The sequence below is a fragment of the Panthera uncia genome, chromosome B4, assembly GCF_023721935.1.
Source record: "Panthera uncia isolate 11264 chromosome B4, Puncia_PCG_1.0, whole genome shotgun sequence".
NCBI classification, from domain to species: domain Eukaryota; kingdom Metazoa; phylum Chordata; class Mammalia; order Carnivora; family Felidae; genus Panthera; species Panthera uncia.
Window position 1 is genome coordinate 131,305,446 of NC_064809.1, and position 24,796 is coordinate 131,330,241.

The 24,796-nt window shown below is 55.9% G+C and overlaps 2 protein-coding genes across 3 annotated transcripts; one reads left to right on the forward strand and one right to left on the reverse strand.

Annotated features, from left to right (window-relative positions):
* CSDC2 (cold shock domain containing C2) lies at window positions 1-13,280 on the forward strand. The gene is made up of 4 exons (XM_049626426.1): window positions 1-353; window positions 8,684-8,982; window positions 10,608-10,730; window positions 11,305-13,280. Exons 2-4 carry the CDS (start codon window positions 8,807-8,809, stop codon window positions 11,465-11,467), a joined length of 462 nt encoding a protein of 153 aa, XP_049482383.1. The 5' UTR covers window positions 1-353; window positions 8,684-8,806; the 3' UTR covers window positions 11,468-13,280.
* PMM1 (phosphomannomutase 1) lies at window positions 7,766-24,174 on the reverse strand. 2 transcript variants are annotated; one of them, XR_007456851.1, is made up of 9 exons: window positions 23,996-24,174; window positions 20,611-20,728; window positions 19,382-19,458; window positions 19,164-19,255; window positions 18,824-18,923; window positions 15,373-15,448; window positions 14,449-14,564; window positions 13,585-14,076; window positions 7,766-8,332 (listed from the first exon to the last, which is right to left on the reverse strand). XR_007456851.1 is itself a non-coding variant. In XM_049626424.1 (8 exons), the coding sequence occupies exons 1-8, from the start codon at window positions 24,080-24,082 to the stop codon at window positions 13,954-13,956; spliced, it is 789 nt and encodes a 262-aa protein (XP_049482381.1). In that variant the 5' UTR covers window positions 24,083-24,174; the 3' UTR covers window positions 13,518-13,953. The 2 variants fall into 2 exon arrangements, 1 of the variants encoding a protein (XP_049482381.1); XM_049626424.1 differs by lacking the exon at window positions 7,766-8,332 and having other exon boundaries at window positions 13,518-14,076.
* Window positions 24,175-24,796: the final 622 nt, after the last annotated feature.

The window sequence follows — 24,796 nt, forward strand, 5'->3', positions numbered from 1 at the left end:
CGCCCAGCCTGTGCCTGACTCAGGAGGCGGTGTCTGGCCCAGAGGCAACAGGGCCCCATGTCCCTTTAAGCAGGGAGTACAAACTCCCAACCCAGTCCCTCCCTCTCGCTCTTCCTGACGTCAGGAGGAGGGCGTGTGTGAGTGAGTGAGTGAGGGGCTTGAGGTGCTGCATTCTCTCTCTCTCTCTCTCTCTCTCTCTCTCTCTCTCACACACACACACACACACACACAGGCGTGCACACAACACATCTTTCAGACCCTCCCCTGCTGGCCAGCTCCAAGCGCCCCGAGAGAGGCAGAGTGCTGAAGGCGGCGGCAGGAGGCAGTGCCTGGACCTCATCTGCCAGGGAGAGGTAAGGGGCCGGTTGGGGGAGGAGGGCACACCAGCTCCAGAAACTGGCTTTGGCAGGGGCGAAGCAGGGAGGCACGAGGTGGCGGGCCGAGGAAGGTGGCTACCTCCCCTGAGACTGGCCCAGCCCAGTCCGGTTTACTCCGGGGACGGGGACGTAGGAGGATGTGTAGATGAGCCCACCCTGTCCTCCCTCCTCCCCTGCCTCCCTCCCTCCTCTTGGCCCCCAAGGGAAGCTGAGGCTGTGTGGTTCCCTGTGAGAGAGTGTGCGTCTGTATGTGTGTGTCTGGGACTTGTGTCTGGCTCAAGAGGCAGAGAAACAGCAGACACCTGCCAAGCCGCAGCCTCCTGTCTGAGAACCAGGGGAAGAGCCCTGACCGGGGAAATAATCGTGCTCCTGCCAAAATGAGAATGCAGCAGGCAGCAGATGGGTCTTTCTCCCTGGAATTTGGGGCTGGGGCTTGGGAGGGACCATCTAGGGCAGGCAGACAGTTGGACCTGGAGCAGCTGTCTTGTCCTGACTCTATTTCTTCCCAGACGCGATGGGGAGAATTGTGTTAATTGGCTTGGAGAGGTGGCTCCATGTAATTATTTTCACCTCAGAGCCACCCCCACCCAGAGCTCTCCTCTCCTCTCCTCTCCTGAGGCCACTCCTCTCCCCTGCTTGCAGGTCTGGCTTTGACCTCCACTCTTGCCAGGGTGCAGTCCCTGGAGAGCTAGGATGATAAGCCAGGGGCTGCCCCCCCCCCCTCTGTGGGACGCCCCGTCCCTGAGTGGCCTGCCCCTGCCCCGGCACAAGGAGTCCAGGCAGAGATAAGGGGTGATGCTCGCACCCGCAAGGGAGACAGCAGGTTCCTGCCAAGCTGCCAGCCTGCAGGCTCTTCCCAGGGAGAGGGGAGGGGGACGCTGAGCGAGAGAACAATAATAAATACAGCGTGAACTGCTGCAGCGGCTGGGGCTGGGGGAGGGGAGGAGGAAAGCGTGCCGGGGGGGGGGGGGGGGGGGGGGGGGGGCAACCTCTCTGAGAGCCTGGCACCGTGCCCACCTGGATGTGCTCCAGCAGAGGCCTCTCGATGGGATGGGGCGGTCTCCAGCCCCCCGGAGGATGGGGAGCCGGCTCCCCCAAACAGACTCCATCCCAGAGGCCTCTGGGCCCTCCAAATTCTGGATGTTTCCTTCACCCAGACTCCCTCCGCCTACCCCCACCATTTCCTTGAAGTCCTTTCTAACATCTGTTTCCTGTATCTGCCCCCACCCCTCTGGATGTGTCTGCCCCCTACTCCAAAAAAAGAGGTCTAAGCAGGAACTGTTTGCACGAGGGCCTGGGAAAGGCCGAAGGACAGTTTGGGCCACAGAGTCCCCTCCCAGGCCTGGCTATGTTCACGGATGCCCACTGGCCGTGGAGGGGCTCAGGGGGGAGGAACAGGGGGGTCTTATACAGCCAGCCCGTGGAAAGGGGACACCCACAGGCTGGTCTGGAGGCAGGTCCCCTAGATTGGCACCAGCAGAGGGCGCTCAGGACTTGGCTGAGCTGGTCCCGTCTACGGGTCACCACCAGCACAGCCAAGTCCCAGAGCCTGGTGGGAAGGGGGCTTGGGGCAGTTCAGACCTTCGTCCGTGTGGTGCAGCAGGGCAGGGAGCAGCAAGTAGCAGGGGCGCTTTTCCCCTGCTCCAAAGCCGGTGGAATCGTGGTCACGGGGGTGGGGGCACGGCACGTTGGAAAGCTCTGGGCTTTGGGGTCACACTGATTTGAATTCAGCTACCAGTGTGACTTTGACCAACCCCTTCCTCTGTCTAGGGGGGTTCAGAGTGGGGAAGTGACTCGCTCAGGGTCACACAGCCCGGCAGAGCTGGGATGTGAGCACGGCTCTTGCGCCGTCCATCTTGGCATCCTCACCCCCACCGATGCCAAGGAAGCCCAAAGGCCTTCGTCAGAACAGCCCCCCAGGGACGTAGGGGCACGTGACAAGGAGAGTTCAAAAGGCCTCGATGAAGCTCGAGTATTGGCTGGGGCAGCCCCTCACCCCCTTACACACACACTGTAGGAGGGGAAAGAATGAGGTTTAATTAGGTCACCTCCAGCTGCTGGAGCAGCTTTGGCACTGATGTATTTTAAGGAATGTCTGGTGGCTGGGGGGAGGGGGTGGCCGGGGAAGTGCTGGCTTCTGGCTCTTGGTCCTGAAGCCGTTTCCTCACCCTCCTGGGCCCACCATGGACAAGACCCCAACGTTCAGAAAGCCTTCCCATCGCCGTCCTGTGTTCTCTGTCTTTCCCCTTTTTAGCCACTGTACCCTTTCCTCCCCCTGGCTGCTCCTCCATACCAGGGACCTGGGGCTGGGACACTTCTGTTGGGGGAGTTGTTTTTAAGCTTGCCAGAGTTGGCAAGTGATTCACCCAAGGTCATGGTCTGAGTCAGCACAAAGCCAGAAATAGAACCCCAAGCCCTGTCTCCCCAATTCTTCCGTACCCCTGCTTTTCCTTCTCCAGGGGAGGGCAGGAAATGTCAGGGAGCTCCCCCCCCCACCTCCCAGAGGTCTTTCTATAACCCGCCCCCCAACCTCTCCAGGTGCAGAAGCACAGCTCCTGACCTGCCGTGTGACCCCGCACTTCCCCTCTCTGGGCCTGTTTACTCTTCTAAAGAATGGGGATAATGTAATTATGTGGGAGGGGGTCGTGGGGTCTACCTGAGGGAATGGGGCCAAGGACTTGGCACACCACTGGCACGCGGCTAACAATCAGTACATGGTGGCCACGCCTCTTGTCATGTTAGGACTTCCCACGCTGTGTTCTGGTCAATCTGTTCCTCCCACTGGACTGGGGGCCCTCGAAGGGTGGGCCTGTCTCCTCTCGTGTCTGTTGTTCCGATGCCTGGCATTCGGTTTCCTTTCGGTTATACGTGGGTTTTTGACAATCTCAGAGGACAGCTGGACTGACCTTCAATAGTCATCTGGACCAGTGATGATTCGAGTAGCTGAAGGGAAAAACGAGGCCCAGAGAGGGTTAAGTGCTTGCTCCAGATCACATAGCACTGGGTGGTTGAGCTAGTTTGCTTTTCCTAATCTGCCCGGAACAAGAGGGATTCTCATGGTCAAGAGAGGACTCTGGTAGCCATTTCCTGCCCCACTCTTTTTGGGGTACCTGAGACTTGGAGGAGCCCCAGCACCAGGACGGCAGTCACCTGCTGACAGGGCTGAGTCACTGCCCACAGCCCCACGGCCCCATGACACCGTATCAGGGCCTCACCTCAGGTTACCTCTGAACAGCCCTGATGTTTGGCTTTTACCTCCCCTGGTCCTTCTGTCTGCAGAATTGCTGGGGTTTGGCCTTCATGCAGGGAAATGAAGACAAGCTTGGCCGGGAGGATCAGAGAGGGAGATGCCCTCTCACAGGTGGACCGTTGATACAGCAGCTCCTCAGCTCCTCCCACCAGCGAGACAGGTGCTGCTATTAGCCCCATCTGGCAGAGGAGGAAACTGAGGCTCGGAGAGAGAGAGGGTCACTGCAGACCCAGGGTTCCAACCCAGGCCGTCCGGGGCCCGACCTGCCCTCTGAATGTCCATTGGCTCATCGTGAAGGGCATTGTTTCTGTAAGAGATGCTCCCAGACATACCGAGTCCCTTGGGGGCTGGGCTCTAACTCTGTCTGAACCGAAACGAATGTTCTACAAACACATCTGTTTCTTTGCTTTTGGAGGAGTTTATCTTCCCCTTTAGTTTCTCAGGGAAAGTTCTTCTGGTAAAACTCCAGCCGCGTTTTGGCTGAACCAGGAACAGAATTTAACCTCACAGGAAGAGCACTGTTCGCCTTCAGACAAACCTGGGCTCTGTCACTTCCCTGCTGTGTGACCTTGGGCAAGTCACTTAGAGCCTCTCTAAGCCTCAGTTTCCTCATCTGTAAAATAGAAACAATTGTAATTCCAACCTTTCAGGGCAACTGGGAGATTTTGAAATGGAAAGCAGCCTCCTCAAAGACTTTTGCATGGTGTGCAGCACTCAGACGATAAAAGGTGGGCCTTTGCCTGCCCCTTTCTGCCTCCTTTCTTCTGGAGGCACTGCACTGGAGGGTCTGCACTGGAGGCATCCCCTTCTTTCCTTCTCCCTGGTCTGGCCCAGAGAGGGGAAGGCTGTCCAAGGTCGCAGAGCCCCTCAGTAGCAATGCAGGGCCTGAACCCAGGATTCCTGACTTCCCACTGCAGGGCTCCAGAGCCAGACTACCTTGGTTCAAGTCCTGGCTCAGACATTAATTGCTGTGTGGCCTTGAGTGGGTGACTTAGTCTCTCTGAGCCTCAGTTTCTTCATCTGCAAAACATAGTAGTGATCGCAGCCGCCTTAACGGGCAGCTGCAGGAATTTAAGAAAAAGGAGAAGCAAGGCAGGGACCTGGTGGGTTGGCAATTCTCTGGGGAAGCGGGGAAGAGGAGAGTGAGGGTGGGCTTGGCTCAGCTCAGCTGGGTCTCTCCTTCTACCCACTCCTCCTTCGTCCTAAGCCCAATTGAGCACCCCTGTCCGGGAGGAGCAAGCTCTTACCCGGCACCTACCCAGTTCTTCCCGCATCCCATCACATCTCAGCCTCACGGTGTCCTCTGGAGGAGGCCTTCTTGTACTCCCCGTTTTCCAGAAGAGGAAGGAGGTGAGGGGAGACCGCAGAGCAGTGCTCTCTGCACTGTGGAGGCTGCCCGGCCACCACCCCCCAGCCCTAACTCCTGCTCTAAGGCCAACTGTGGGCTTCTTCTAGAGAGCTGCTGGGCTGGGATGGGGTTCAAGGGTCAGGGAGCAGTCCCTGCCAGGCCTACAGGGCTGGAGGGCAGGAGCACCTGTCATTGCTCTTATTCCAACCACTTCTCTCCCGCTGCCTGGTCCATTATGGGGAACCCATTCTGGGGAGGGCCAGGAAGGGGGGCTGCTGTCAACCCTAACCCTGGGTAATCAATGCATCTTGCCCCCTTCCCTGAAAGAGGCTTTGGGTTAGGAGGCCTGGCTGGCTGGCGGGAGCAGGGCCCAGCTCAGCTGTGTCTCCCTGGAAACCACTGTGGGCTGCCTGTGCCCCTCCCCCCCAAGACCTCCCAGCACCGGCTGTCACTGCCAAGCACAATACCAGCCCTGGGAAAACTGTGCAGTGGGCAGGCCCGCCCTGCGTCCTGGAGAGAAGGAAGCAGAACCTCTGTCCACCTGCCCTCCATGCCCACATCGCGGGGGAGGGAGGCACCCCGGAGTGAGCTGTAGGGCCCGATGCCTCCTGCTTTCCCGGTGGTGGCATCTTGGGTAGATTTGCCGCCTGCTTTCCTTTTTGATAACAGCTTAATTGCAATATAATTCACATACCATATAATTCAACTGTTTAAGGTAGACAAGTCAGTGGTTTTTAGTATATTCAGAGTTGTGCAACAATGCTACAGTGGGTTTGAGGACATTTTCATCACCCTAGAAAGAAACTTGGCACCCATTAAAATTTACTCCCCCTTGGGGCACCGGGGTGACTCAGTCGGTTAAGTGTCTGACTCTGGATTTTAGCTCAGGTCATGATCCCATGGGTTTATGAGATCAAGCCCCGAGTCAGGCTCCAGGCTCACAGGATGAAACCTGCTTAGGATTCTCTCTCTCTCTCTCTCTCTCTCTCTGTGCCCCTCCCTCGCTCACACACACACACACACACACACACACACACACACACGCATGCGCTCTCTCTCGAAATAGATAAACATGAAAAAAAAAAAGAATTTACTCCCCTTTATCCCTTCCCCCCCCAGGCCTGGCAACCACTAATGTGCTCTCTGTCTCTGTGGATCTGTCAGTTCTGGACATTTCACGTGGATGGAATCACGCAATGTGGCCTTTTGTGACTGGCTTCTTCCACGTAGCGTAATGGTTTCCAGTCTCGTCCGTATTGGAGCGGGTATTGGCATTTCACTCCTTTTCATGGCTGAGTAATATTCCAATCTATGGCTATACTACATCGTGTTTCTCCATACATCTGTTGATGGACTTTTGGGTTGTTTCCACTTTGGGCCTATTATAAAAAATGCTGCTGTGAACGTTCCTGTATAAGTTTCTGCGTGATTGCTTTTCTTCTAAAAATGGAATAAGGGGCAACTGGGTGGTGCAGTCAGTTGGGCGTCTGACTTCGGCTCAGGTTGTGATCTCTTGCAGTTCATGGGTTTGAGCCCTGCGACAGGCTCTGTGCTGACAGCTGGGAGCCTGGAGCCTGCTTCAGATTCTGTGTCTCCCTCTCTCTCCCTGCTCCTCTCCCGCTCATGCTCTGTCTCTCTCTCAAAAACGAATACATTAAAAAAAAAAATTAAAATGGGAATAAAAATGCCACACCTGGCCCTGCCTCCTGGAGCAGGCTCAGGAAGAAAAAGCCCACCTCAGTTTGAGCAGTCATGAGGAGGTATGAGGGGCCTGAGAGGCGGTGGCCGCTCCCCTGCAGCTCTCCTGGCCGGAGGGGGATGGGGGCTGCTGGGCAGGAGGAGCATCTCCACCCCTAGGGACAGCAGAGACAGCTCATCATCCTGACCCAGAAAAATCCCGCTTGCTGTGTGACCTTGAACGGCGGCCAGGAGACCTGCCCTGCTGTTGGGTGATGTGAGTCCTCAGTCCTCCCAGAGCCCTGCCATGCCGTGTTTTGGGGCTCCTTGGACTCTGGACTCCTAAGGAGCCTTAAACTCTTCCCTGGAAATTCTAGGCTGGGGTGGGGGCGCAAGATGGAGGCCAGAAATAGGCTTGAGGCTCAGGGATTTACCTCTGGCACCAGGGCCTTTGGGTGAGGGGGTGAGGTAGTGAAGAACAGGGGTGAGGAAGTAGAGAACCTCGCCATCCTCCCTCCTACATGACTGTGGATTATGAGCGCTTCTTTATATCCCCAGGCTTAGCCACGCCTGGCCATAGCCTGTGAGGGAGTGTGGTGGTGTTTATCAGATCCATTATACAGATGAGTTAACTGAGGCCAGTGGAAGTGCTACCCGAGGTCAGCAGCTAGTACACGGCGGGGCTGGGGTGCTCGTGCTCTCCTGGTCTGGGTGTCCTGCCTGGCCCCAGGCCGCCTGCCGCAGGCTCGGCCAACAGCCTGGTTCAGTCTACTGAGCTATCCTCCCCAGGGTTCCACAGCAGTGTCTCTTGGGGCCTAAGACTTCCCAACCCCTGAGGAGAGGGAATGTGTTCTCTTCCCCAATAGAGGAAAATAGAGGACGCATTCTTTCAAGGTCATCCAGGCACTGAGCAGGTGATGAGGGAATTTCTACTGATCAGCACTGATGACAGCAATTTATCGGGCATCTCTGAGATGCCAGACGCTGTCACACACACTCAATCGTGGACTTCGCAGCAACCTTGCATGGTGAGTATCTTCAACATCATTTTGGAGCAGAGGAACGTGGGGCTAAGGAAAAATCACCAGCATTCTCAAGAGCTTACCACGCGCTCATGGTGTTTGAAGCAGGTGGAGAGTCATGAAATCCACACGGCAACCTTCTCCATGAAGTAAGAACCAGCACTATCCCCATTTTACAGAGCAGGAAACTGAGCCAAAGGTTAAGAGTGTTGACAAAGGCTGCACAGCCAGTTAGGTATAGGAGGAGGGATTCAAGCCCATCTGGGTCAGAGCCTGCGTTCCCACCCACCATGATGGAACTGTTGGAGTCACGAAGTTACAGCGACAAAGCTGAGGTTCAAACCCAGGTCTGTGGATTTGAAGCTGCTGACGCTTGTGCGAAACTATGTTCCAGACCATCACTGGTCACCTTACCCATCCCACCTCCCGGACCCCTAGAGTGAGAGAATTAAGCTTCAAGCTGGAAGGACTTTGAGGTTAGTCTTAGCTCGCACCATCCGTCGTGACCAAATACCACAGCCTGGGGGCTTAAACAGCAGACATTTACTCCTCACAGTTCTGGAGCTGGAAGCCCAGGATCAGGGCACAGCACGGTCTCCTTCTGGTGCGAGCCATTTTCCTGTTTTGTAGACCTCCCCCTTCCGGCAGTGTCCGTCACCTGGCAAAGAGGAAGCAAGCTTTCTGAGTCTCTTCTTCCAAGGGCATTAATCCCATCACGGGGCCCCACCCTTGTGACCTCACCGATACCTCATTACCTCCCAAAGGCCCCATCTCCAAATACCATCACATTGGGGGTTAGGACTTCAGCATATGAATTTTAGGGGAAACAATTCAGCTCATAGCAAGGTTAGATGACTGTTTTGTCTTCCTGGTGAGGACCCTAAGTCAGGGTCCTGAAGTCACTGTGTGAGGATTCACAAGCAGGCCCAGAGCTCCAGACTTGTGCCCGGTGTCTAGAATCTGCTCATCCTGGACCACACTCACCTGTACCTCTCTCTCCCCATTCCAGACGGAGCCTGTGGCTGGTGCGGCTGCCGAGCAGGGCCAGGCCGGGCCCTGCCCGCAAGGACGCCCGAGTTCTTCACCGGCCCCTGAGCCCGGGAGCCCACCAGGCTCTCTTGCTGGATCCGCCATGACTTCAGAGCCCACGTCACCCCCAGTAGTGCCCCCACTCCACTCTCCCAAGTCTCCTGTCTGGCCCACCTTCCCTTTCCACCGGGAGGGCAGCAGGGTCTGGGAGCGGGGAGGTGTCTCATCTCGGGACCTGCCCAGTCCTCTGCCCACCAAACGGACCAGGACATACTCAGCGTGAGTACCTGCCCCCTGCCCAGGCTCCAGTGATCTTTCCCCAGGACGAGTCCCCAGCCCCATCCTTTTCCGACCCCTGTTGTCCTCACTCAAGTCCAGGGGAGCTGTGTATGAACCTTCCAGTAACTACTGTGTTCATTCATTCATTCATTCACTCCACTAAGATTTATTGAGCACCTGACCAGGGGATCCAGTGGTGATTAAGACAGTCTTTGCCCATTAACTGCCTATAATCCAGAAGTAATTTATCTACCATTCACCTCCACCCTGCAGGGTAGGGGGAGAGGACCCAGCTTCAGGCATCAGGGAAGGTGAGGTCCTAGTGGGTTTGGAAGATGTATTAGGTGAAGGAAGTTGGGTGTTCCACATACGTGCATCAACCTGGACAGAAATGGAAGCATGCGATTGACCTTTGGTGAGGGGTGGGCAGTCTAGACAGAGACCAGCCTTGAGCCTCTAGGATAGATCACTGGATGGGATCACAGGGGGGGAGGGGGTTTGTGGAAATTGCAAAGGAAACTGACTTGCCTTGGCCAAAGAAGAGAGTATTTTATATTTCATTTCATTTCATTTTTGAGAGAGTGAGTGAGCAGGGAAGGGGCAGAGAGGGAGAATCCCAAGCAGGCTCTGCACCATCAGCACAGAGCCAGACACAGGGCTCAAACCCACAAACCATGAGATCACGACCTGAGCCGAAATCAAGAGTCAGACGCCCAAGCAACTGAGCCACCCAGCCGCCTGTTTGTTTGTTTGTTTTGTTTTTTCTAATAAGCTCCGTGCCCAACGTGGGGCTTGAACTCATGATCCCAAGATCAAGAGTAGCATGCTTCACTGATTGAGCCAGCCAGGCGTCCCTAAAGGAGAGGTTTTTGATGGCAGGCACTAATTGTCCCCTATGTCCAACCCAAGGCCAGGCACAGAGCAGATGCTTAATAAATGATGAATGAATGGATGAGTGACAAGTACGTGAATAGGATACAGCTGCCTCAAAAAGTAGTGAGCTCCCCGTTTCAGGAGGCACTCAAGTTTAGGCTAGATATTCTTCACTCAGAAGTCTTATGACAGGGGGTGCCTGGGTGGCTCAATCGGTTAAGCGTCCAACTCTTGACTCTGGCTCAGCTCATGATCTCATGGTTTGTGAGTTTGAGCCCTGCACTGGGCTCTGAGCTGATAACTTGGAGACTGCTTGGGATTCTCCTCTCTCTCTGCTTCTCCCCTGCTTATGGTGCGTGTGCATGCAAGTGCTCTCTCTCTCTCAAAATAAATAAACTTAAAAAAAAATAAAAAGAAATCTTACAACAGGAGCCTATGTAAGCCCAATCTCAGGAGGCGAGGGTGCTGTGTAGAGAGTGGGGGTGTGTGGGGGGGCACTCCCTGGGAGTCAGGAGACCCTCTTGCTGTGCACCCCGGGAAAGCCAGTTCCCCTCTCTGGGCCTCAGTCTCCTTACTGTCCAATGGGACCACGAGAGGGCTGGGCTAACATAACTGCGCAGTTTCTGACCTGGGGAGGCTTTTCCACAGCCCTGAGACGGGCTCTGCAGGCAGGGCCTGGGAGGGCTGTGGGCATCCGGGGGTGGGGGTGGAGTCCCCAGACCGTAGCTCTAATCCCCCTGCTCTATCCTCAGGACAGCCCGTGCCTCGGCTGGCCCAGTGTTCAAGGGTGTCTGTAAGCAGTTCTCACGCTCACAGGGCCATGGCTTCATCACACCTGAGAATGGATCCGAGGACATCTTTGTGCACGTATCTGAGTGAGTCCCTTCGGTGTCCCTATTCTTGGCTGGGTCCCTGCTGCAGGTTCCTGGCAGTGCCTCAAGAAATGCCTCCCCAGGCTTCTCCCCTGGCTGGCTGAAATCTGGGTTCCTGGCATCTTTCTCCTGCTGCAGGGGCTGCGGGTGCATGGGAGGAGGAGGAGGAGGAGGGCTAGGCTGGAGCAAGGACCCCCCCCCCCCCCTCGCCCCCGCCAACCACTGGCTGAGCCCTGGGATCCTGTTTCAGCATCTTGAAAACTGAGAGGGCTGGGCTGGCCCCTGAGTTTTTCAGCCTGAAGGGCAGACATAGGAGAGGCGGTCTAGGCCCGGCCCCCGGCCCTGATGCCCGGCAGAACCTGGAGAGGACACTGAGCTTCTCCAGGCCTCCGGACCTCCTGTGCCTTTCACATCTCAATCCTCAAACAGCAGGGGAGGGACTGCTTAGGGTTCCCACTATATGGATTCGGATTCGAGAGCTCAAACTCTGGGAAGGGAAGGGAGGCTGCCCCCAGCCCGTCTGGGAAGGGGACCCACTGCTGAGCTGACGCTCCTCTCCTGCTCTCCTGCCCACCAGCATCGAGGGAGAATACGTGCCAGTGGAAGGCGACGAAGTGACCTACAAGATGTGCCCCATCCCGCCCAAGAATCAGAAGTTCCAGGCTGTGGAGGTGGTGCTCACACAATTGGCCCCACACACTCCCCACGAGACGTGGTCTGGCCAGGTCGTGGGCTCCTAGGCTGGGGGGCTCACGGGTCAGCTGCTGGGCGGGTGGGGAGCCACACTGGGTAGATGGGCAGCCTCGGGCTCTGGGCCCCGCTGCGCCGGCTGACCCAGTTCCCTGGGCGGCCTCAGTGTACACGTCAGTCTGTCTGTGCTTGTGGCCGTGAGCGTGTGCCTCCATCCACCCCCGTGACCAGTGACTGTTGTGTGAGCTGGACCGAAGGGGAGGCCACCAGACCTGCCTTCTGTTTGTCCGCTCTCTCCTCCCCCTCCCTGCCACATCCGCACAGGACGCCCTCGCCCTTCTGTCCACTGAGCCTCTGAAGGCCTGCGTCAGGCCTGGGAGGCGGGGGCACCAGTGGGCCCACCGTACCAGCTTGTTCCCCTTGCCTCTGCCCCAGGCCTGGCCCCGGGACCAGACTCTGCTTGTACTTAAACCGCCCACCCTGGGCTGGGGTCTCCCACTGTGGCCTGTACCCCTTCTCTCAGAAACCAGGCCAGCGAGAGCTCTGGGGGAGCCTCCCAGCCTCTGGCAGGGCAAGAGGGCAAACGCTGGAGGCAGACAGAGCCCTCCTCACTGCCACGGCCCAGCCTTCCTTCCACCTGCTCTCTCCTCTTGGCATACTGGAGAAGTAGGCAAGAAGGAGCTGAGCGTGGAATGTAGTTTTTGGGGTCCTGGTTTTGCCGGCCACTGTCCCTCCTCCCCAGCCTGATAACAGCTCTATGAACTCGGGTAAGGCCATGTCCCCTCCCCGGGACTGCGCTGAGCCATGCTGCCTCTGCCCTCCAAGACGCAGATCTGGGGAGGGGTGGGGGCGCATCGCCCCCAGTTTGGATGGAACCATCCCCTTTGCCCTGACCCACAGGCTCTGCTGATACTCCGCCCATGCTCAGATCCACTGGCTGCTGAGGACCCAGTGATGCAGACGCATGTCCCCTCAGGCAGGGCCAGGCATGGGCACCTACAGGATGGCCCTCAGCCTGTGACACCACCAGCCCTGCAACCCCTTGCTGGCCTCTTCCTGCAGCTATAGTAGGTGGCTACTGTGCCCCAACAGGCCAGTGGCTGAGGTGTGATCCCGATCTCTCGAGTCCCTTAAGGGGTGTGTGTGTGTGTGTGTGTGTGTGTGTGTTCACTCTTGGGTGGGGGGCTGGTCTGGCCTGGGAGGCCAGGACGGAGCAGCTTTGCCTCCATCCTACCACCACCCCCACCCCGACCCTCCTTTCCATAAAACACATCATTTGATGGGAAAAGAAATGGGGGTCAAGGAAGTCTTGCCAGGGACAGTGACCCTTAGGAGACTGGGTCTGTGAATAAAATGGGCTCAAATGCCCAGAATGAGGGGGTATCTGTTTAGAAGGATCCCCAGCCCTGTGGGAGCCCTGAGGCCCCAAGGTAGAGAGATCAGCTGGGGTAGACTCCCCCTCCCCTGTTCTCAGTCCCTGCAAGGCTAGGGGGCCAGAACTGCTGAGATATGCTGGATGGCCCCTGCAAACTGAGAATGGCCCAGCCTGACACCCCACTCTGAGCTGCAGCTACTCCAGCAAGGCCTAGGGCTTGCCCTGGAGGAACAAGGACTTCCTGGCTTCCTTGGTGGAAGGTTTATTGGTGCCCTCCCCACCCCTCCCTTAAGGCACTTGCTGGGAGACAGGATGTGGTGACATCAGCCCAGGGCTGCCTGGCGGGGAGGGGGGGGCAGAGGGGCAGGAGGGCTCCTCCAGACCCACAGCCCTGCATCATCAAGTCAGAGATCCCCCTGAGACCCACAGCCTCCCGGACTCCCCCTCCCCCACCTCCTAACACTGGCAATAAACCCTCAACTGTGACTTAGCCTGGCCCAGAGCTGCCTGTCTGTCTGGGTCCCCGGGGAGGAGCCTGGGGAGGGTACCCCAAACCAACCCTTGTTCAGGGCTTCAATGGCCTGTTCCCCTCAAGTGGATCAAAGACTTCCTGTGTGACCCCATGGGGAGTGGAGGGAGTCCCTGCCATCTTGCTTCTCTTTCCTCATCTGCAAAGCGGTGGCTGTAACGTCATCTGTGACTGGGACCAATCATCCATTCAGATGGAATTTACACCATACCTTGTTCCAGGAACTTTAATATTTGTGAGAGAAAGTTCTGGCAAATACGCACCTTCCCTAGCGCTCTGTACCCCTCCGGCACAGGCGAGCGGGGCTGGCTCTCTCGTCTGACACTAGCACGTGCCTACTCCCAGCGCAGGCAGATCTGTTCTGTTCACAAGGACGGGCAGCAGCTGTAGCCAGGGCTGTCAGGGTGAAGCACGGAGCTGGTCCCACCAGGAGCTGACCGGATGGGGACGGTGGTCCTCGTGGACCCTGGCCCCATTAAGGTGGGCCTTGCAGCAGGGTATAGGAGGCAGGCATCCTGAGCCCAGAGGAGGAGGGGCCCTGGCTCCCCACTTCCTCAACACCAGGGCCAGGGGCCCTCTTTAGGCCCAGGTAGAACTCTCTGGAAGTCCCTAAGAGCGGGTGTGGGTCCTGGTCAGGCCTCATGGGCGGTCTCTGGGAAAAAGATCTCTCGGCATCGCTGTACTGTATCCTGCGGAGAGACCACGCTGTGGCCGACGGTCCGGGGGTCAGCGTAGATCTCAAAGTCATTCCCACCCTGCACACAAGAAAGGGCAGGGAAGACACAAACATGTAACGCCTGAAGGAGCTTCCCAGGGCTATGGCCCAGCATGCGCCCTGGCGAGGAGTCCCCCTCCCCACACTGGCTCCTGGAGCTGCCTCTTCTGCCCTCTCAGAACCACCAGGAAGCCCACCTTCCGGGCCTTCACCAGATCTGCCCTGACTCACTGTGTGACATGGGACAAGTGTCCAGCCAGCTCTGGCCCCAGCCTTCCAATCTGGGTAATGGGGCTGGTGAACACTAGCTGGTCTCCGGTAGTCTCCCAGGGGCCTGTTCTGTTGCCCTGTGTCCTGGCCTTGACCTGGGGGTGATTTGGGCCAGAAACCACCTGGGCTGAGCCATACTCACGGGACTGGTCTCGTTCCCAAAGAAGTGAATGGTGTCAAAGCTGTCTTGGTCCAGACTGTCCAGGCAGTAGCGCTTGTCCCAGCCCTCAGGGAAGACGTCAAAGCTGATCATGCCTCCTGTGGGGGATGGCGGACACGGCTAACAAAGTGGTGGCCCACTGGGTGAACTTGGGCAAGATCCCTCATTCATTCACTCGACAACCCTTGAGTGCCGGCTTAGAGCCTGGCAGAGGGCACGGAAGACTCAGGGACCTCACGAGAGTTGCGATCCAGGGAGAAGAACAGGCAGTAAACCAACCAGACCACCTCGGAGCATGTAAGTCAGTGGAGTCGGGGGAGAGAAGCTCCCCAGCCAGCACGGTTGGGGAGACCTCTCCGGGAGGGAACACTAAGGCCTAAACCAGAGTGGCAACTGCAGGGGAGCAGGCAGAGTCCCCAAGAAGGGCATGGAGTGTGCCAGCACCAGAGAAGGCTGGGACAGGGCAGGGGTGAGGCCATACAGGCCCTGGGGTCCAGTGAGGGCTCTGAGCAAGGGTACAGCATGGTCTGCTCTTCTGTGAGTGTCCCTCCGGACACTGGGCAGTGGGTGACGTGGCAGTGGGAGGACAGCTGTGCTGGAGTTAGCCAGAGCCTGAGAAGAGGCTGCAGGAGATGATGTGAGCTGTGGTCAGATTCCAGAACCATTCTGGATACAGGGCCTTGGGATTTGCTAGTAGACTGCAGGTGGGAAGGGGTGAGGGAGAAAATTGAGGGAGATGCTTTGGTTTTTGACCTGAGCACCTGGGTGGGTGGCAGGACATGGGCTGGGTTTTGGTGGGGAAGACTGGGGGCAAGAAAGCTTTCTAGAGGTGCTGGGGAGCGAGACGCTGGGCTGGCTTCTGTGTCAGGCTCTAAGACCCTCCACAGGACTAACAGATGGACATACCTCGGGAGAACCTCAGCCCTTTTCCGGCAAACTCTGTTTTCAGGGCTTCCACAAACTTCTCCCGGATCTTTTCCTTCTGCAAGAGGGGAGGGAGGAGACTCAGGGGGCTGCTGTGAGCCAGGCCCCGTGTGAGCTCAGGTAGACACCGTGACCCCCCCCCCCCACCCCCCACTTTACAGATGAGGAAACAGAGGCTCAGAGAGGGGGCTGTGCCTTGTTCAAGGTCATACAGCCTCAGTGGCAGAGCCAGGGCCTGAGTCAGAAAGTCTATGACTGAACTCAGGGCCGGATCCTGCCAGTGGGGATGTGGGCAGGGTATCTGGAGGAAGCCTCGGAGTGGAGGCACGAGGAGGAATTTGAGGGGACGGGGCAGTCTGAGTCCCAGGTCATAAGGTCCACTTCAGGGCAGGGCTCAGTCCTGTTGGCTCTGCCCAGCTCAACAAAACAAACCAGACACCAGAGATGGGCATGAGATGCCCATGAGGATGGGGAGCCCTGTTACTAAGTGGTTGTGTGTACTCAGAGGTCAGCAGGATGCCAGGTGGCCATGAGAGCCTGGCCAGTCAGCTCACAGGTGACCTGGAAGGGAGTTTGGACACATCCTGGGGAACCAAGAGTCACTGGGGACTCTTGAGAACAGAGTCCCCAGGACTATTTTAGTCAGTCCACATTGTGTAGGATTGGAGTGGAGAGAGGCAGGCAGTGGCCAATGGTTTGGGGCCTGCAGTAGGCCAGGAAGGGTGAGCTATAAGGCCAGATATGACCCAACCTGAGAGATAAGGGCAGACCCTCTGGGTTCCAGGCCTGGCCGTGTGACTATGGACAAGTTGCCTGACTTCTCTGAGCTTATTTCCTGGACTAAAAGATGGAGGTAATAAATGAACCCTACCTAACCTGCGTCTCCTAGAAAAGCAGACAGGAGGCATGTGAGCCCCCTGCCTGCCTTGGTTTTGCCTTCTTAGCAGGCAGGCGGGCCCCCAGGGAGCCCAGAGTCCCCACCAGGGGCCACTTTGTGGGCCCAGGGTTAGAGTTAAAGGTGTCCCAGGCTCAGAATAAACGTTCCCACATCGCCTAGGATGCTGTATCTCCTGGTCTACAGAACCAAGCTGATCACTGGACAGCCTGTGTCAAGTCCAGCGTCAGCAAGGACGAGCACTGTGACTTGAGCTGGTCACTTAACCTCTGGCCTCAGAGTCCTCATCTGAGGAAGGGGACTACCTGCCCTTGGGATCTGAAGGGCCAGAGAATAAAATATTTATATGGGATCCTGGCTGGTGTAGGGCATACAGATCAGGAAGTTCATGCCCCCCACCTCCAATATCAGAAGGGGGCAAACAGGAGCCAGAAAGATGAGAGAAGACCCTGGGAGCTTTGGGAAGGGTCAGTGTCTTAGACTTCCATCTCGTCTAGTCATTATAGCCCACGAGATGGTAACTATGCTTACCCCCACTCTACAGACATGAAAACAGAGGCACACAGTAGTAAAGCCACTTTTCCAGGCTGCTCAGCAAGCAGGAGGTGGAGCTAGGATTGGAAACTGGGTGGCCTGAGTAGAGGCCACCTCTCAGTATGTGCATGGGAGAGGCTCTCTGCCAATGGTCAGTGTTAACCACCCCAAAAAGAAAAAGTCTTCATGCCTGTGGGCATTGCCTATTCTAAACCTTGGGACCCAGAGTGGGAATGGGGGGTCGGTGAGCTGGAAGGCATCCCTGTGAGTCCCACCCACCCTCAGGGAAACACCAGAGGGGAACAGGTAGAGTCCCAAGGTCCCAGGTTCAAATCTTTGCTCTGTAACCAATTCCCTAAGTGACCTTGGCAAGGCATTTCCCCTCTCTGAGCCTCAGTTTCCTCTTTCATAAAATGGGGATAACACCACCTATTTCATTCATTCAGCAAGTATTTCTCTCGAGCACTTGCTACGTGCTGGGCACATGCTGGGCACAGGGGATCCAGCGGTGAACAGCCACAGAAATCCTGGCCCTTAAGCAGCTTATAGCTTCAGCAGGGGAAACAGATAATAACCAAGATTTGAAAAGTAGGTGATAGGGGCGCCTGGGTGGCTCAATTGGTTAAGCATCTGACTTCGGCTTGGGTCATGATCTCGCAGTCTGTGAGTTCGAGCCCCGCATCAGGTTCTGTGCTGACAGCTCAGAGCCTGGAGCCTGCTTCAGAGCCTGTGTCTCCCTCTCTCTACCTGCCCTTTCCCCACTCACACTCTGTCTCTCTCTGTCTCAAAAACAAATAAACATTAAAAAAAAGAAAAGAAAAAGAAAAGTAGGTGATAGAGTGTATTAGAGGGTAGCGATGGCTGCTTGGGGAGGAACAAGAGAGGAGTAGGAGGTGCAGGGGGACGCACTGTTGAATGGAATGAGAAAGTGACACGTGAGCAAATGTGAAGAGGAAAGGACCAGCTGAGCCTGAGGAAAGTGTGTTCCAGGCAGAAGGCACAGCCCTGAAGTGGGAACCTGTCTGCTATCTCTAGAATCAGCAAGGAGAACATGGTTGAAGCAGAGACAGCAAAGGGGAGAGAAGGCCACAGACGGGCCAGCGGGAAAAGGCTTTGGATGGGTGGACTCACTCCATCCCTGAAAGGGCAGGGTAGGCGGCAGGCTTGATAAGCAAAACCCAAGTCAAGGTTTAGCAGGGGCAGCACATGCAAAGGCGAGAGAAATACTGGTATGTGCCAAGAACAGATGCAGAGAGAAGGCTGAAGGGGTGGGCCTGACCTGGGCAGACCCCTCAGGGCTCAGGGCGGCACAGGAGGGGCTGAGACACTGCTCAGTTGGCGAGAGGAGCAACGGAAGTTCTGTAAGCAGGGAGTGCATGGGGGCAGAGGTGCTTCAAAAAGGTTCCCAGTGGCACCGTTAGAGAACAGACTGGCAGGAGCTTATTGGGGAGGGGGTGGGGAGAGACACATAAGTGAACAGATTTGAGACAACTCCGGAGGCTGAATCAAGAGGAGTTACTGCTGGGGCGCCTGAGTGGCTCAGTCGATTAAGTGTACGACTTCAGCTCAGGTCATGATCTCACAGTCCGTGAGTTCGAGCCCCAAGTCAGGCTCTGTGCCGACAGCTCAGAGCCTGGAGCCTGCTTCGGATTCTGTGTCTCCCTCTCTCTCGCCCTCCCCTGCTTGCACTCTCTCTCTCAAAAATAAAATAAAAACATTAAAAAAAAAAAAAAAGAGGAGTTACTGCTGTACCCTACAAGGGTGGGAAGGTGGAAATGATACCCTAGGCTGTTGGCTTAGATAAGTGGTGGCTAGTGGTGGAGGGAAACCAGCCATGCTGGAAAGACGCAGAAGTGCCTAGACCATGGCACAGGGTGGGTGTCCAAAAGGGGACTGGTTGAATCAGACCACCACTGCTAATCCGTTTCACTGATGGGAAAACAAAGGTCCACAGAGGTTGAGTAACTGAGGCCCTACAGCCCAAGGTCACACGGTTGGTGGCACCTTGTCTAGTTCGGAGAACTCGATTCGCTCCTCCAGGGTACAGCTCCGGCCGATGGGTGAGATGTTCAGCATGCCATTCCGGAACTCGATGAAGGTTCCACTGATGGTAACGGGGGTAGGAAGGGGGGCAGGGAGCCAGAGAGAAGGAGAATGGCCCTGAATTCAAATCCAGCCCCATTCGGGACCACGGCCTCCTTGGACCTCCCAGGAGACAAGAATTCACGCACCAGTAAGTTGGGGCCCTGGAGCGTGCAGGTCCCATCTGAGAGACCCACCCCTGTCCTCCCTCAGGCCTGGGACGGAGGGGGAAGGCCGGATGCAAGGCTGGGAGGGGTCTCACCGCTTCTTGGGCAGCCTGAGCAGGGCCATGTAGCGGAGGCAGAAGTTGATCAAGTCTTGCAGCAGCTCCTCCCCCAGGTGGCTCTGGATGGTCTGGGCAAGGAACAGGGGGCTCTGGGTTTGGCGGGCACAGTGCCCTCCCCCAGCCCAGGACAGAGGCACCACAGGCTATGTCACTATGGAAAAGTGTCCCGGGCTGAGGCTCTGGGGGCCACTGACCTGCTTGGAGAGCAGTCGTCCATGCTTATACTGCACTGTCCCATTCTCGGCAAACACATAATCAAACTTCTCGATGACTTCAGGGACATGTAGAGGCCAGGGGGAAAGAAAGAGTGTGAGACCAGGTACCCAGAGCCAAGTAGAGGGATAAAGCCCACACTCCTTGGTTTGGCATTCAAAGCCCATTTATTCCACCCCAAACCTGCTTTTCTAGGCTCTTCACTTTCAGCTTTTTCCCCCACACAAGCCAGTCACACCTCTGGGCCTTTGCTCACACAGGTCCTTCTGCCTGGACCACCTTCTCCCACTCCATGATATGGCTCCCTCCTCCAGAAGCCTTCCAGGACTCCTCAACAGAGGGAGTCATTTCTGCTCTGTGATCTCACAGCACCACCATCCAGGCACCATCCAGGGGCTTCTGTCACTGGTTACATGGGGGGATTTTCAGCTCTGGCTGCCACGTAAGTGGCTGGAGGGTGTGGGAGGAGGAGGTGCGGGGGGCACAGCCAGGAGGCTGGTGCAGGGTCTAGGTGGAGGCGATCACCTGGACAATGGAGGGGCAGTGGAGACGCAGACATGGACACACAGGGAGCTATTTCTAGACTTCCTGGAGAATGCACGAGGGGGTACGGGAAAGGGAAAAGTCAAGTAAGTTTCTGGTTTGAGAACTGGTGGGATCTGCCCTAACTGAGCTGAGACCAGGAACTCAGCTGAGAACAGATGCTCTGGGTCTAAAACAACTTCTGAGTGACTTCAGATCCTTCTCTGTTAAATGGGATAACCAAGCCCTTCCTAAAGTTGGTGGTGAGAGTAAATGAAAAGAAGTTAACATATGGCCATTTTCAGCAATGGTAGCCATTACTAACTACTATGCATTTCAGGGGCCAGGCAGGGGCCACCGACTGGGCCAGCCAGGCATAACTATGTGCATTTTAAAGACAAGGAAATCATCCTAGACTCAGCAAAGAGAGCAGAGAATGTGAGCTACTCATGGGCAATATTCTGTCTGCTTTGTTCCCTGTTTCTCCAAAGCCTGGCACAGTGCCAGGCACATGGTAGGTGCTCACTGTGAATCAGTGAGGGGAGTATTTCGCTGTTTCCCCCTACTTCCTCTGCAGCACAGAATCGGGGCAGGGTCTTTGAAGGCACATGGGTCCAGGAGCCTCCCGAACTCCCCACTCCCTGCACCCCCCATCCTAACCGTGGGTGGCTCTGGGCGCTGCTCGTACCTTCATCCCCCTCTCCCAGCTGCTCAGCAATCTTAGAGTAGTCCGAGCCGCCCACGACACCGATCTGCACCCTAGTTCGCAGCTTCTGCAGGAAGGCAGCCACCTCAGGGTCAATTTTCTGCAGGGACAGGTTGGGGAAAGCACAAGATTTGTGGCTGTCAGCATGTCTGGGACCCCCACTCAATCCTCACTCGGAGCTCAGAATCCAGGGAGCCCATGGTTCCATTGACATCTGAGGTTCAAGGTTTAGAACCCAGACCACAAAACTAGATGTAATGGGTTCAAAAAGTCTCTCAGCTGCAGGATGATCTTGAACAATGGGCTTTGTTTTCTTTGCCTTACTTGTCCCATCTATACAATGGGGGAAACAGAGTAGCAACCAGATGGAGGCAGTCACTGCTAAGATTAAATGAGATCGCGGATCCAGAGTGCTTGGAAATAAACAAGCAATTAACTGGTGACTAATCACATGAGGATTCCCCACCAAGGAAATGCAAACTAATGAGTTACACTCTGTTTTCAAACTTTCAGCTCTTTAAAGCTGACAATATGTGTAGTAAATGATGATGTCAGATGTTGCCTATGAGAAGTGTGAACTGGTGTAGCCATTTTGGAGGGTAATTTGGCAATATCTATGAAAACTCAAAATGCGTGTGCCCCGTTACCCAGAACTTCCGCTTCTCTTGCCTGGATGTATATGGAGGTCTCCTGGGGTATGGTTTATAATAGTGAAAACCTGCAAACAACTCATAGGCTCATCAATCAGAGAATGGTAAATACCTGCTCTGAAATACTACACTGTGGTTACACAGAATAAGGCAGGCCTGTGCTTCCAATATGGGAGAGTCCTGAGACATGCTGTTAACTGTTAAAAGTAAGTTCCAGGAAGGCACACACAGTATGATATCACCCATTAAATTAGGAAAAAATAAAAAAGGGGGGGGGGGGGCGCCTGCGTGGCTCAGTTGGTTAAGTGTCCAACTTTGGCTCAGGTCATGATCTCGCGGTCTGTGGGTTCAAGCCCTGAGTCAGGCTCTGTGCTGACAGCTCAGAGCCTGGAGGCTGCTTCGGATTCTGTGTCTCCTCTCTCTCTGCACCTCCCCTGCTCGCGGTCTGCCTCTCCCTCAAAAATAAATGAATATTAAAAAAATAAATAAATAAAAGAAGCCTCACAAAACAATGCTTAATATTTGTTCTGAGCAAACAGATCTAGATGAAGGTCTGGAGGGAAGCCACAGGAGAGGCAACCACCTTTCTTTCGGGAGGGGGTGGGCCAGGGATCCTGACATAGTCAGAGGGAACTTTAGCCTTCTCTGTTGTTTTCATTCTTTACAAAAGAAAGTGTTTATGAATACGTGTACAATTAAAAATTAACTTTTATTGGGGCACCTGGGTGGCTCAGTAGGTTAAGTGTCGGACTTCAGTTCAGGTCATCATCTCACGGTTTGAGTTCGAGCCCCGCGTCGGGCTCAGTGCTGTCAGTGCACAGCCTGCTTAGGATCCTCTGTCTCCCTCTCTCTCTCTCTCGGTCCCTTCCTCGCTCGCTCTCTGTCTCTCAAAAATAAATAATAAACATTACGGGTACCTGCATGGTTCAGATGGTTGAGCGACCGATTTCAGCGCAGGTCATGATCTCACAGTTCGTGGGTTCAAGCCCTGCATCAGGCTCTGTGCTAACAGCTCAGAACCTGGAGCATGCTTCAGATGGTCTCCCTCTCTCTCTGCCCCTCCTCTGCTCACACTGTGTGTGTGTCTCTCTCAAAAATAAATAAACATTTAAAACAAATTTTTTAAATAAACATTAAAAAATTAACTTTTAGGGGCGCCTGGGTGGCTCAGTCGGTTAAGCGGCCAACTTTGGCTCAGGTCACGATCTCGCGGTCTGTGAGTTCGAGCCCCGCGTTGGGCTCTGTGTTGACAGCTCAGAGCCTGGAGCCTGTTTCAGATTCTGCGTCTCCCTCTCGCTGACCCTCCCCTGTTCATGCTGTCTCTCGCTGTCTCAAAAATAAAATAAAAACGTTAAAAAAAAAAAATAAAAAAAAAATTAACTTTTAGTTTTTAGCTTATATATTTATTTTTTTAGGAATCTCTACACTATGTGGGGCTAGAACTTACGACCCCCAGATCAAGAGGTGCATGCTCTTCTGAGCCAGCCAGGTAGCCCAAAAATTAACTTTTAAAAAGCACTAAGGATAGGGCTTGGCATGAACATTGAAGGACAATAATAACACACTGTTCTTATATAGGCTGATGGGTCAGTGGAGCAAAGGGTCAGAGGGAGGGGCTGGGGCTGTGTCTTCGACCCTGCCACCCTCCCTCCACTGACCTCTTTCTGCCATCCTTGAGGAGGACCCTGAGAGCTGCTGGAGGCAGGGCAGCCAAATACCTCCTTGTGCCCCCAGAACCCAATCCAGGGCCGTCCAATAGGGAAGGGGGAATCATTCAGGACCTAAAAGGGGAGGCTAAGGCCTGGGTTTCCATCAGTCTCTGCCCTGCAACCCAGCCCTACTCTAGACCCCTGCTCTAGGGGTCTTAGCTGTTCCTTATGCCCAGGGACTGGAGGGCAGAATACCCTTAGGGCCAACAAGAAAGAGGCCTGCTTATTTATGTACCCAGCTGGAGAGGATCAGATTGGGGGCTCATCTAGGGTGAGATCCAAAGCTAGAAAAACTGAGCGTGGAGCAGAGTTTGGCGACAAGCCTTTAAACAAGCAGTACTCCCACCCTCCTTGTGCCACAGCATGTTCAGTGACCAGACCAGGCCTGGGGACTCTCATCTCCATCCAGGTGGTCAGAGCCCAAAACTAATCCGAAAAGTTACAGAAGCCTTACCTCCTTCCATAACTGGGGATGGGAGGTAAAGTGGGTGAGGAGCTTGAGAAAACAGACCTCCACCCAGGCCTGTAAAGGCCTGGTGGGCTGGCTCCGAGACCCCCGAATCCCACTAGGTGGCGACTCTGATGCTTGGGTGCGCGCAGAGGGCTCTGGGCTAGGGCTCTAGAGCCCCGGGCTCAGTCGCCAGCTTCGGGCTACAGGTGCATCCTAGGGGCGGGTGCCCGGGCTGGCGAGGCGGGGGCGCCCGGGGACCAGGCCTCAGCGAGAGGAGGCCTGAGCGGGGGCAGCGAAGCTAGGTCCCCGCTCGCAGCCTCCTCCCTCCAGAATCCCACCCGCCCCGACGCTCCCGGGCAGAAGGTGAGCGCAGACGCTCGGGGGATGGGACATGGAGGACCGAGTCCCCATCACTCCCAGTAGGCGGCCCTGGGGCATTAGGGGCTGTATACCGCTGCATCCTACACTCGGTCCTGGGGTGTCCAGGGTCACGTCGCTGCAGCCCTCTCTGTCCACGTGACACTCCCGACGGGAGCTGCTGAACGTCAGGGCCTTACCTGGCGAGCCGGCGTGAGGGTCCCGTCCACGTCAAACAGGCAGAGGACGCGCTCCTTCCTGCGGGCGCCCTCAGTGGCGACCGCCATGGCTGCAGCTCGGCGCGCGCGGCAGAGTGCAGCGATGCCGCCTCCAGAGCCGAGTAGGAAAGAAGCTAGACTAGGCGGGGCGCGGGAGGGGCGGGGCCAGGGCGTGATCTCGGCGGGAGAAGGACTGCCCTGACGGGGCGGGGGCGGGGCCTGAGCTGACTCCGGAAGGCTGATTCTGATTGCACCAGGTGGGGAAGGGGCGTGGCATAGGGAGGAGCAGAGAGCAGCAGGCTGGTCTGATTGTTCCAAACCAGACGTAGGCGGGGCCTGAGCCTGGGCGCGACGGGAAGTGAGGCATAGAACCCGGAAGAGAGGAGCGGGGCCAGAGTTGGTGCTCGGCGGGAATATTCTGATTGCATCTGATCTTGGGTGGCTGGACGGGGGTGGAGCCTCAAACCCTGCAGTGCAGTGAGAGGGCGGGACTCCAAGAACCTGAGCTGTCCCCGAGTCTCCCCGCCCGCCGTCAGTCGCTCCGTGACTCACCCGTTCCTTGCTAATGCCTTTGCCCTACAAATCTTAAGCGTTAATCTGATGGCCTTTGCTCAGGCTCTGGACTTTACCAGATGGCCTTGGCGGACTAATAATCCTTCCACTGTCATTCTGTCCACCCCGTGAGGCCTAGCTCATGGATCACCTCCTTCAAGAAACCTTTCTGGATCCCTCTATTCATAATTATTTAACCATCACGTTGACTTTATAATCAGTCCTAGGTTG